The sequence below is a fragment of the Physeter macrocephalus genome, chromosome 18 (genome assembly GCF_002837175.3).
Source record: "Physeter macrocephalus isolate SW-GA chromosome 18, ASM283717v5, whole genome shotgun sequence".
Lineage (NCBI taxonomy): Eukaryota > Metazoa > Chordata > Mammalia > Artiodactyla > Physeteridae > Physeter > Physeter macrocephalus.
In genome coordinates this window covers 68,834,857-68,847,526 of record NC_041231.1, presented here as the reverse complement: position 1 = coordinate 68,847,526, position 12,670 = coordinate 68,834,857, and the positions used below count along the sequence as shown (strand labels likewise).

Below are 12,670 nucleotides of genomic sequence, written 5' to 3'. Positions count from 1 at the left end.
CCTGTGCCTGTCTGAGGGGCCCTGGGCCCACGGGGCCACCCAGGACAGAGCGTGATGTCTGTCTGCTCAGAGCCCCTGGGCATACCCTGGCTTTCCTCCCAGCCCCTTCTCTAGCTCTGTGTGACCTTGGGTAAACCCTTTGCCCCCTCTGGGCCTCGATTTTCTGCCACATGGGGATAGTAACTCACCACACACCCCCCCACCGAGAGGCCAATGAGACAGTGGACAGAGTGTGTTCTCTAAACACGAAGGTGCTCTTGCGAGCGAGGGGTGTACCGGCCCCCTTCACGAGCACCAACGCTGGAATGGTGCCCCTCAGTCCCCTGCCCCTAGCAGCCCCCAGGAGTGGACGAGCTGACCAGCCCCTTCCCGGGGAGCCTGGCAGCACAGGAAGGGACACTCCCCAGCCCCACGCCCACCTGCAGCTTCTCGATGATGTTCTTGTAGTCCCACTGGTTGGGGGAGGGCGTGACGCGGGGGAAGGCCCGCGGGGCCGTCTTGTAGTTGGAGACGTTCCGCTGGGCGGCAACTGCACAGCTGGCACCACTGCTGAGCAGCGAGCTGATGTGGGCATCCAGGTCCATGGGCAGCGAGATGGCCCGGCCCTTGGCTGAGGGGAGAGGGGACGGGGCGCTGGTGGGGGGTGAGGGCTCAGCCAGAGGGGCCAGGCTCGGGACTGTCGCACTGGGGGACAGGGCCTGGGGTGCAGGGGCCCCCACCCTGGCCCCCACCTGAACTGAGGTGCCCTCTCCCCTTTTCAGGGTAAAAAGAGGGAATTTTTGCCTCTTCATTTCCACCCTGGCTCCACTCTGACCCCTCCCCCCTCCACTCTCCCGCCTCCCCTCTCCCCTTCCCTAACTCTCCCTAACAATCTACAGCCTCCCTCCTGCCTGAGACCATTTGTAAGCCCAAGAAACTCTGCTCGGGGGATGTCACCCAGCACTCTCCTCCGGGGAACTGACTCAGAAGAGAAAACAGCCTTTCTCAATTGCCAAGACGCCAGTTAGTCTCCAAGAAGGACTTACTGAGCACCACCTAGGAGCCGCTGATGGGCGAGCTTCACGATAAGGTGTTTACTGTGAGGGCGGGCATCCCGGGAGAGGAGAGAGAAGGGGAGGGGAGGAGAGAGAAGGGGAGGGGAGGGGCTGGCCAGCACCCCGGCACACTCACCCACCATGGCGAGGGTCCGGATGCAGGCCTCCACGGAACCCTTGTGCTGCTGCTGCAGCCACGGACACTCAAGCAGCCGTGTGGTGGACTGCAGCAGCTGCACCACGATCGTCTGGTGTGTCTGCAAGAGGCAACGCGCCTGCTGCCGCAGCCCGGCCCACACTCCACCCTGGGCGGCCCCAGGCTGGTGACCAGAGCCTACTGAGTCTGGGCGTGGGCGGAGGGATAAGGCCTCCAATAGCTACCATGGGCTTTTGTGCCAGTTGGAAAAAGGCACCCCCTTTTCTCTCAGCAGTGCACAACCTGCGCAACTATACATGGCAGCCCTGTGAGAACTCCCCGAGGTCCAGGCCTGGGGCTTATAACCCTATTGCTGACCCTTTTCTTCCTTTAAAAAAATTTCAAATAAATTAATATTGTGGAAAGGGGATATATTTACATGGTTCAAAAACCAAAAGGTTAAAAGAAAGAATACTTCAAGAAGTCTTGGGACTTCCCTGGTGGTCCAGTGGTAAAGAATCTGCCTTACAATGCAGGGGATGCAGGTTCGATCCCTGGTCAGGGAACTAAGATCCCACGTGCTTCAGGGCAACTAAGCCCGTGCACCACAGCTACTGAGCTCGTGTGCCTTAACTAGAGAGACTGCGTGCCACAAACTACAGAGCCCACGTGCTCTGGAACCTGCGCGCCACAACTAGAGAAGGGAAAACCTGCACGCCACGACTAGAGAGAAGCCCATGCGCCACCATGAAAAATCCCACATGCCTCAAAGAAGATCTCAAGTGCCGCAACTAAGACCCGACACAGCCAATAAATAAATAAATAAAATCTTTTAAAACAAAAAAGAAGTCTTGACCCCATCACCCCCGCTCTCCCATGCTCTACCCTGTGGTTAATGAGAGGTGGGGAAAGCTGATACACATCACCAGAGTCCCAAAGGGGTCCCAGGGCCCAAACACATATGTGTCAAAACAAGCCCATCCTGGCTAGGAGGGTGGGACCCAGTGTTTTTTCGTTCAGAAGCACTATCCCCGCTCCACCCTCAGTCCCTCTACCTATAGGCAGCCCTTTGTTAGGTTTCTTGTGTGTCCTTCCAGTGTTTCTTTATGAATTAGGTGGTGTAGCAGGGTCCTTCCTCAAGGGAACCTGGGTCTCTTCCTTTCAAGGGGCTCTGGGCTGTGACCTGGCTCGAGTCTGGGAATTTGGGGATTGAGGGGCTGTGACTCTCAGGGATTCAAGTCCAACACCTGTTCACAGCCTAGAGCTCTCCTGCCTCTACGGATAAGAAAGGCTTTAAGAAGACTGTCCACCTCTTTCAGTTCTAGGGACACCACGACCAACTAGCCGACACTGATGATTCTGCGCATCAGATTCTCCTGCTTCGGCTCTGCCATCACTGCAGTAATCGTCACACCTTGTCTTCAGTGCATAAGGGCTGCCAGGTGTCCCCGGCCACCCTGGGACCCAGCGTACCAAGTGAATTTAGGAATTCCTGTTCTATGGTAATTTCCACTGTAATTCCCAACCCACGGAAACTGTGAGATAATAAACGTTTGTGGTTTTAAACTGCTATGTTTGGGGATAATTTGCTACACAGCATTGATAACTAATACACGTTTATATTCTTCTGCTGTATCTTTATAAGCTACAAGCAAATATGAATATATATATTCTGACTCCCCCCCCACCCCGCCGCCCGCACAGAAGCCGCCAACAGCTGGAGCTCACCTGCAGGGAGGTGCTGTTCTCAGAGAACGGGGAGCTGAAGAAGGCGTTGATGGTGTCCAGCACGACGGTCAGCACGTACTTCTCCAGGGTGGGGTCAGACAGGCGCTTCTCACGCTTACTGCAGACCTGGGGTAGGAGAGACTGATGCCTGGGGGCCCCTCCACTCCCACCCCCTGGAAGGCCGCTGCCCCGCCCCCGGCATGGTCTGCCTGCCAGCCCACACCCCGACAGGCACGGACCCGAGCCATGTCCATGGTGAAGTTCTCAAAGAGTGTCCAGATGTGGTTGCTGGTATAGATCTCCTTCATCTCCACCTCCGTGTCCACGTAGCAGTGGTTCACAAAGTTCACGTAGGCCATTTTCACCTGGGCAGGCGGGGCCGGGAGGTCAGGGCACGAGCCGGATCTCCCTCCCTGCGCTTCCCTGATTCCTCCCGACCCTCCCCTTGCTCCTCTGCCCGAGTCCCCACCACCTCCCCACCTCCCAAGCCCTGTCCACTTCCCCCACTTTCCCTCCCTCCCTCCCCCTGCCCCAACCAGCAGGGCTGAGGGGCTGGCTCCCCACCCCCGCACCCTCCCCCAGCCCCCGGGATCCCCATGTGCACACAGGCCCCACCTCGGTGATGCAGTCCTCGTGTGTCACCACAGACACCACATCCTCCAGGGGCAGCAGGGACGTGCACTTGATCTCGGTGTAGACGTTCTTGCCCTCGGCGCAGGCGGCCAGAAGGTCCACCAGGGAAATGTGGTACATGAGGGGGCTGTGGTCCTCCACGCCGTCCCGGGCAGTCTTCATCATGTCCAGCAGGTGGGCCAGCGAGGCCTTGTCGTTGTAGAACACGACCACGTCGTCACCTGCGTTGGTCAGCTGTGGGTGGGAAGGGGGCACATCAGACCCCCTCAGTCCAGCAGGCTCGGGGCCCCAGCCCTCTCCTGTGCTTCCCAGGGAGAGACTGGAACTCTGACTCCAGCCCTCACCCGACACTCAGGAAAACCCTCCCCTGCTTGAGTTTCTGGGGTTCCCTGGCCCTTGGGGCCCCAGGCTGATGTCTCAGGCCCTCTGCTGTTAGCTAGGACACCGAACCCCAGACTCAGGAAGTCCCCCCTCCTCTAAGGAAAGAAATCCCACTTGGGCTTGTCTCAGAGGCGCCTCCTCCAGGAAGTCCTTTGTAATCCCACCCTCTCCCGGCTCACCCTCTCTCCCCTGTGCTCCCATAGCTGTAATTTAAACTCTCGAGGAGCATACACTGCATCCCTCTGGTGTTGGCGATTAGGTTAGTCACGGTAATATAATAATAGCAATTAATAATTGACACTGCACAGCACTTCCAGACACGTCTCATTGATAAGTCCCTCATTCCCTCATCTCACTTGTGTGTTTGCTCCTTTCTCTCCCTGCTCCTCCCCACCCTGTGAGATGCTCCAGAGCAGAGAGCATGTCTGTTCCAGATTTAGATTCAGCCCTTCACCCCCTTCACTTGTTTACTGAGTACCTACTATGTGCCAGATCCTGGGGCCCTAGCAATGAGCACAAAAGCTGTGATCCCTGTCCCCCCGGGCACACTGCCCTCGGAGCTTTCATTTGACTGATTTCCCCCAGGGATACATGGTCCTTGGTACATAGCAGGTGCCTCATGATTTGTAAATAAATGACAATAAATGATAAATGAAGGAATGAGTGTTTCAGTTCTCTCAGGCCCGTTATCTGAGTTCTACAAGGAGCCTAATTTCTCCTGGGCCTTGCTTGAGTCCTGTTAGGCCGCAGCCCAAGTCCTGCTAGACCAGCCTCTGTGTCCTCAGTTCTCCCCCAAGTCCCCTCCACAGCCCAGCACCCCAGGGCCCCTCTATGACCCACTGTCTGATTCCTCCAAGTCTGGGTCCTGCCTGCCCGCTGCCCGAGTTCCCCGAGCACCCCTCAGCCGCCCTCACCTCGGTCATGATCATGTCCTGGCACTTCTTGACGTACTTGCCCTCGGCCTTGATGACAGTGTGCAGGAAGTCCAGGTACTGCACGTGGCGCCCGTGAGTGGCCAGCAGGTGCACGAAGTGCTGCAACACGGGCTCGCTGATCTCGGAGCACAGCTGATAGTTGTTCAGGAAGATGTGCTGCATGGTCTCCGCCTCCAGCAGCTGCAGGCGGGCAGGGCGTCCGTCAGAGAGGGGGATCGTGCAGCCCAGCCCTGCCCTGGAGCCCCGGGCCCCACGCCCTCACCCCTGGCGTGAGGAAGAGGTGCAGGTGCTTGTGCAGCAGGGCCTGGTTGCCGGTGTTCCCAGCGCAGAACTTCTGCAGGAACTGGTGTGTGTAGCGCAGAATCTCCATCATCTTGGCATCGCCCTGGACGCAGACAGGAGGGGAGAGGGTGCCGGGGCCGCCACAGGGTGAAGGCCAGGCCGGGTCTGGGGCCAGAGCGCAGACGGGTGTGGGGGTGGGTCAGGGCTCAGGATTGGGACCCCAAGGTGGCCAGGTTCAAGGTGGGTCAGGATATGGAAACGTGTGAGGGACTGAGGGTCAGAGGCTGAGATGAGGCCGGAGTCGGGGAGCAAGGCTAAAAGGTCAGGGTCAGGTGAACACTGAGGGGGTGTCAGGGTCAAGAGTGGGGTGAAGCTGGAGAAATATCAAGATCAAGATCAGTCAAGGGGAGGGGTCCATGGTTGAGATGAGGCTATGTCTGGAGTTACGGGCCAGGGTGGGCTTGGGGACAGTCAGGGTAAGAGGTCAGGGTGAGGCTAGGGGATAGAATCAAAGTCATGGGCCAAGGAGAGACTGGAGTCAGATTAGGGTTAACACAGGTCAAGGTAAGGAAGTTGAGGGTCAAAGGTTAAAATGATGCTGAGAGTATGAGGATTAGACCAGAGAGGGAAACAGAAGCTGGGGTCAGAGTCAAGAATCAGGGTGAGACTGGAGTCAATTCAAGGTCAAAGTGGATCAGGATGAGGGGTGGAAGGTCAAAGGTCAAGATGACACTAAGATTGGATTCGGTGTCAAAGTATGTGGGGCAGGCCAAGGTAAAAGGTCAGTGTGAGGCTGGGTTAGGTCAGCATCAGGGGTTAGTGTGTGGTTTGGGTTGGGTCAGGGTTCAGGGTAAAGCTGCCCTGGGGAGTCAGAGGTCAGAAGTCGGGTGTCACCTTGTCATAGGGGATCTGCAGCAGGTCCAGCATGACCTTGTGGGCATCCATGTTCTTGAGCAGCCGCTGCTGTTTCTTCCTCATCTGCTCCCCGACGCCACACATCTTGTTCAGCCGCTCCAGGATCTGGGGGAGGGGAAGGTGAGCCCAGGGCCCCTTCCCACTTCCTCAAGCTTCCCCTCTGCCCGGACCCACCCCTCAGCCGACCACAGCCAAGCCCCAGCTCACACCGGGGACAGGAAGAGGGAAGGAGGCCACGGCCGCTGAATCAGATCCCTGCAGCAAGGCAGGAAAGAACTAAAAGCCCGATTCCACCCATCAAAGCCAACAGAACAACATGACTGTAAAACGGAATTTCATTAAGTTCCTTCAGCTTTAAAATAATTCCATCTGGACCTTGGCAGAGTCGTTTTCAACACTCAAGGAAAGCTGGAGGATATCTTCCAAGGCAGCAGGGAGCAGAGGCGGAAGAGGCCGGCCCGCAGACCCACACCCGAGGACCCGGCCACTCACGCCCTTGACGATCTGGTAGTTCTCACTGCTCTTCTCCCCAGGCGGGTGCAGAAAGCCCTCCTCGTCCGTGGGCCGCTGGGGGCACGGGGAGCGGGGTCAGCCAGGCCCACCCCTCGCGGGGGCCCTGCCCCCACTCCCGCACCCCGCGCACCTCCTTCTTGTCTTTGGCGGCGCCTGCCTCCACCTCCTCGCCCTTGCCGCTGCCCTTCTTGTCCACCCACAGCTCCGACTTCTCCACCATGGTCCGCAGCCGGTCCAGCTCCGACTTGATCACCTTGTAGTTCTCCACGTCCTGGGCTGAGATCAGCAGCTGCACCTGAAGGTCAAGGACAGGTGTGGCTGGTGAGAGAGCACCCCCAGGTCCACTGCCTCAGAGACTCCCGGCGCTGCACTATCCCGGCCTCTCTGCTCCTGGCATCTCCACTCTACAACTGCTCTTCTCCACCGAGCCAGATCCTACTCGGAGTTTATGGCTCTGTTCTAAGTCCACTTCTTCCAGGAAGCCTTCCCTGATGGCCACAGACTTCCCTGCACCCCTGGTCATGAGCTGCGTCATCTTCTGGCTTCAGTTATTCACTGACTCGTGTCACGTGCTGCTGTGGCCTGTCAGTTGTTCACGCAAAACCTGAACAGGGCAGGGCAAGGCATACTGACATCACTGAATGCTGGGAACTGAACCCTGACTCCGATCCCACCTTACCTGCTCTGGGTCAGTGGGTAAGGGAAGAAAGCTAAAGCCCCCTGGGCCTCAGTTTCTCCCACCTGTAAAACAGGAATGAGAGTAGAAACCACGCTGTCGGGGCTGCTTGGAGAATTCCATGAATGCAAGCCCAGCGCTCAGTGCCTGGTACACGGCGCTCGCCCATTAAGTACCACTCCCCTCTCACAGGGAGCGGTCGAGACCACGTGACATCACAGTGACAAAGCCAGTCCTCTTGGTGAAGGCTGAGTGCGCACTGGGCATATGATTCAAAGCACTTATTAGCAAAGGTGCACATGATAGAGTGTGCAATCTGTAAAGTGCTGTCCACCTCATAAGACATGACAGGACTGGAGCCAGGCTGAGAGGAGACTGAGGTGGCCAAGACGTAGCTCCCCCTTTAAGGAGCTCGGCAAGGCCAAACACCCCAGGGAGGCATCTCGAGGTGCTCCCCGGGCTGTGGCTGCTCCGTCCTTGCATCCCCCCCTAGCGTCCAGTCTGCGGCCCACCTGCTCGGTGCCCGCTGGCTCCCGAGAAGCCCCCTCGGGCCTTCCTCCCGCTCCCCAAGGGCCGGGCGCTCTGGCAGGGGAGCCAGCACCTGCTCGAAGGTGTGCATGGCCTCCTGGCGCTGGCTGAAGTGCTTGAAGAGCAGCTGCAGGGCCCCCGAGACCAGGGGCGCGTAGTCGTGCATGGTGAGGTGGATGAGCACGCGCAGGAGCACGCGGCCACCCTCGTCGTCCACCTCCAGCATGCTGCTCGTCCTCCTGTGGGGGGGCGGGGGGGGCAGGGGGAGGGTGATGGGGGCGTGGCCGGCGCCTTCCTGGGGCCCAGGGGACAAGCAGGCTCCCTGCCACCCATTAGGTAGCCGTGGTGCCCCATGTCACGCTGGCTAAAAATACTGATGTTTCCTCCTCACTTTGCAAACAGCTGCCACCCTGAGCACCCCAGGGATCCCTGTGTCCCCTGAGGTCCCACACAACACCCCTCGATTAAGCAGCTGAGGCAGGGACTCTTCACAGGGGACCCACAGACACCCCCAAGGGATTCGTGGCTAGAGGCAGGGGCTGTGAACGGAGGTGAGGGGAAACCTCCATCTTTCTTTTCACCAACCTCTCACCAAAACGTAGCGTTTCCTTCAGTGAGAAAAAATTAGCGGTACCTGTGACTTTGTCACCAATTAAAAAATCACAGATGTTTTCCCATCACCTAAGAGTTGCTATAGAAATTGCAAAATATCATTTACAGTCATCACGACTTCAAAGTAATGGTACTAATTACACCCCAGGCACAGATTGTTATTTAATGTGCTAATAGAGAGGCACACATATATAACTGTCACTTCAATTTTGTTTTCTCCAGTATTTTGATAACTGCATCTCAATGCCATTGGTTTCCTTTGTAATTTTGTGTGCACTATTTTATGAATTTAAAAACGCCATTCTGGGAATTCCCTGGTAGTCCAGTGGTTAGGACTCGGTGCTTTCACTGCCGTGGGCCCGGATTCAATCCCTGGTCGGAAAATTAGGATCCCGCACGGCGCAGCCAAAAATAAGAAAAAATAAAAAATAAAAATGCCATTCTGAGAAGGGAGCCAAAGCCTTCACCAGATGCCAAAGGCACGGCACAGAAATAGTTAAGAGCCCCCAGCTCCTTGGGGTGACCCTCCCCACCCTGCTCCAGCCCTCTGAAGAGCAGGCTGCCCTCCCTGCTGTGGGACACAGGGACATCCCTCCAGCGACCTGGCCCAAGTCCTGACACACAAAGGCACAACTGCCCTGAGGGGAGGCAGGGGGATGACCAGGATGACAGTGGGGCCCAAGTGGTCCCGATATCACTGGGCCTGGGCAGGCAAGGGAGGGTCAGAGCGCAAACCCGGGGCACCCCCCGCCCCAGAGCCTGGTAAGGGTCTGCAGGAGGATTAACCAGGGGCGGAGGGGTCTCAAGCCTGTGTCGGCATCACCCACCCAACCCCATCCACAACCCCCAGCCTCAACCCTGGCCTCACCCCACTCCAAACATGGCCTCCGCCTGCTCCCCGATGCGGTCCAGGTTCATGTTGGCAGCTGTGGGGAACAAGAGGGGGCAGATGAAGGCAAGGGGCTGGTACAGGCTGGTACAGGAAAGATGGGGAGCACTGGGGAGAGGGAGCAGGGAGACACCCAAACCACCCCCTTCCCCACACTGGCTGGTTGGCAGCCGCTCTGCCTGCCTCTTCTGGCGGCAGAGGTGGAACCAATCAGGGCAGGGACCAGAGCAGCCACCCTGCCCCGCCGGGGCGAGCAGAGTTCTGGGCTGGGGGTGCTGGTCTGGCTCAGCCTCTGACCAACTGTGGCCTTGGGCAAGTCCCTGCCCCCCTATGGGCCTCAGTTTCCCCACTTAGGAAATGGAGGGGATGACCCCTGCCCCATGCCCTCACTGGGGCAATTAAATGAGACAATGGAGAGGAAAGGCCCTTGCAGACTGGGAAACGGGGGCAGGGCTGGGGAGCTGGCCCGAAGTGACCCCAGGCCGCAGCCCACTGTTGTGTACCCCTGGGCGAGTCACACAGCCTCGGCATGAAGTCAGGGTGAAGGGAGGGGTGGGGGCTCACTGGCGGAGTCGAAGGCCGGGGCTGTGCCGTCAGCCCCGTTGTCCTGCATGGGAAACACCTCCACAAACTCCTTCTTGAAGACGGACAGCATGTATGAGATGCGGTAATCCAGGCGGACGTTGAGGATGAACTGGAGAAGGAGGAGAGGATGGGGTGAGGACCGGTCTGAGGTCAGGAGGCCAATCTCACTCTAGGAAGAGTGAGGGGTCAACCCGAATGAGTTCCAGCACTCAGGAGGCTCAGCATGGATGTTCAGGACCCTATGGGACAACACAACCAACAACATCAAGACTCCTCTCCCCAGGGAAGGCACGCTGGTGCAGCCACCGTGGAAAACAGTATGGAGATTCCTCAGAAAACTAAAAACAGAGCTGCCGTATGATCCAGCAATCCCACTCCTGGCATATTATCTGGACAAAAATATAATTCGAAAAGATACCTGTACCCCTATGTTCATAGCAGTACTATTCACAACAGCCAAGACATGGAAGCAACCTAAATGGCCATTGACAGAGGAATGGATAATGAAGATGTGGTACATATACACAATGGAATATAAGTCAGCCATTAAAAAGAACGAAATAATGCCATTTGCAGCAACATGGATGGACCTGGAGATTATCATACTAAGTGAAGTAAGTCAAACAGAGAAAGACAAATACCATACAGTATTACTTATATGTGGAATCTAAAATACAACACAAATGAACCTACCTATGAAACAGAAGCACACTCACAGACACAGAGAACAGACTTGTGGTTGCCAAGGGAAAGGGGGGTGTGTGGGAGGGAAGGATTGGGAGTTTGGGATGAGCAGACATAAACTATTATATACAGGATGGATAAACAACAAGGTCCTACTGTTTAGCACAGGGAACTATATTCAGTACCCCGTGAAAAACCATAATAGAAAAGAATATTTAAAAAGAATGTGTATATATGTATAACTGAATCACTTGCTATACAGCAGAAATCTAACACAATGTTGTAAATCAACTATACTTCAATAAAAATAAATAAATAAATAAAGACTCCTCTTCCCAGGGAGGTCCAGGGCGCCCTCTCCGCAGCTCCTGCCTCAATGATGGTGGATGGTACCTCCTCTCAGAATGAGGCAGAGACCCCCCCCCCCCTCACAGCCCACTCAGTCCCTCTTTCCCAGGCTGGACGCTGACAGGGATGGGAAGGCAGCTCCCCAGGTCCAAAGGCCGACTCTTGTCCTCCTATCCTGCTCTGCCAAACAGACCCTGGGGTTCCTGGGAGTAGGAGGGAACCAAGGACTATGGGAGAGCAGGAGAGGCTGGGTGGGGGGTGAGGACACAGTGTTTGCAGACACCCTTGACTGGCCTCTATCCTCTGTCATCATGGGGTACAGAGCCTCTGGCCACACCCAGAACTCGGATCTGGAAGCCCCCAACCCCCAGAATGAGTTAGAAGTCCCCTCTTCTGACTCCCCTAAAAAGACCCTGCCCAGACTGGGTCCTCAGGGACATCACTGCATTACCCTTCCCATCCTCTGGTGGAAGCACAGAAAAAGCAAGGGTCCTTATCCCTTCTCAGGACCCTATAAAGCCCCTTCAAGTGCTGCTGAGGAGTCTCAGACCCAGAAGACACCCAGAAGAAGGATGACTGTGTCCACCCCACCAGGAAACAAGCTCTCAAATCTCTAGCTCTGCTTCAAAACCTGTGTGACTGCAGAAGAGTCCCCTCCCCCCTTTCCCTTCCCTCATCTGTACAACGAGGGGACAGCGCACACCAGAACCACTAGGAGGGCTTATTACCGCACAGACAACAGGCCCCACCTCCAGTGTCTCTGATCCATAAGTCCCAGGCGGGGCCCAAGAACCTGCATTTCTAAGTTCCCAGGTGAGGCTGATACTGCTGGTCGGAGGACGACACTTTGAGACCCACTGGGCTAGACGGCTCATTGTGGAGCCTCCCAGCACTAGATACTATGATCTGAGGGGGGTTCACCTCACCAACCTCCCCATACCTGCCCCCTGTTCTCCTGCCCTGTTCCTAACACCTCGCGCCACGCTCCTGGCCCAGCCACCTGCAAGATTTCCAGGATCTTCAGTTTGGTCTCCATCACCACAATGTCCTCATTCTCCTCAAACTTGCTTCTGTCCAGCGGCTCAGGGGCACCGGCGCCGGCAGGCAGGCTGGGGGCGCCAAAGACAGACTGCTTGCGGTTCAGCACCATGGTGGACATCATGTGCCCCACTCCCTGGATGGACCGCCGCACGTTCTTGCCTGCAGAGCGGGTAGCAGGAGGGGGGTCACAGAGGACACACAGCAGGGTCACCTGGTCTGACTCTGTCTCTCTCAGCTGCAGGGCAAAGCCACCCTAAGGAAGGGGCAGGGCTTCCTCCACCCCAGGAAGACTTCCTGGGGGAGGTGAGCTTTCAGCCAAAGCTGGGAAAAGAAGGGAGGGCCGGGGCAAAGGTGAACTGTGTGGGGAGATCAGTGAGAATTCTCATGTGGGAAATCACGAGAGCTGCTACAGAGCACGGGGGACTCGGGGGACTCAGGGGACACTGTGTGGAGAGTACTAAAGGCCAGGGGTCAGCCTGCGTGCACTTTTTGTTTGGATGAGTTTATGCCACCAGTGGGTGTCCCTGACGGCTGGGCTGTTTCCTCTTGATAGCAGGGTGTGTCCCCCCATCTGACTGGGAGCTCCCCCGCAGGGCCTCATTATCTCCCTCAAGACTAGGCTATGGGGGCTTCCCTGGTGGCGCAGTAGTTGCGCGTCCGCCTGCCGATGCAGGGGAACCGGGTTCGCGCCCCGGTGTGGGAGGGTCCCACGTGCCGCGGAGCGGCTGGGCCCGTGAGCCATGGCCGCTG

General features: G+C 57.0%; 1 protein-coding gene across 4 annotated transcripts in view; it reads right to left on the bottom strand.

Moving 5' to 3' along the window:
• The window catches only part of ITPR3 (inositol 1,4,5-trisphosphate receptor type 3), a 71,537-nt gene that overhangs the window by 14,047 nt on the left and 44,820 nt on the right, over positions 1–12,670 (bottom strand). For all 4 annotated transcript variants that reach the window (XR_008615807.1, XR_008615808.1, XM_007128850.4 and 1 more), the window contains 14 exons: positions 11,880–12,079; positions 9,827–9,956; positions 9,242–9,299; positions 7,835–8,000; positions 6,688–6,852; positions 6,537–6,611; positions 6,024–6,149; positions 5,110–5,232; positions 4,827–5,027; positions 3,514–3,765; positions 3,138–3,263; positions 2,899–3,024; positions 1,171–1,291; positions 420–610 (listed from right to left, as the gene is read on the bottom strand). Coding sequence is in view for 2 of the 4 variants with exons in the window: in XM_007128850.4 (XP_007128912.2) it covers positions 420–610; positions 1,171–1,291; positions 2,899–3,024; positions 3,138–3,263; positions 3,514–3,765; positions 4,827–5,027; positions 5,110–5,232; positions 6,024–6,149; positions 6,537–6,611; positions 6,688–6,852; positions 7,835–8,000; positions 9,242–9,299; positions 9,827–9,956; positions 11,880–12,079 (2,060 nt within the window). In the remaining 2 variants the exon portion in view is untranslated. The remainder of the gene's footprint in view (positions 1–419; positions 611–1,170; positions 1,292–2,898; positions 3,025–3,137; positions 3,264–3,513; positions 3,766–4,826; positions 5,028–5,109; positions 5,233–6,023; positions 6,150–6,536; positions 6,612–6,687; positions 6,853–7,834; positions 8,001–9,241; positions 9,300–9,826; positions 9,957–11,879; positions 12,080–12,670) is intronic.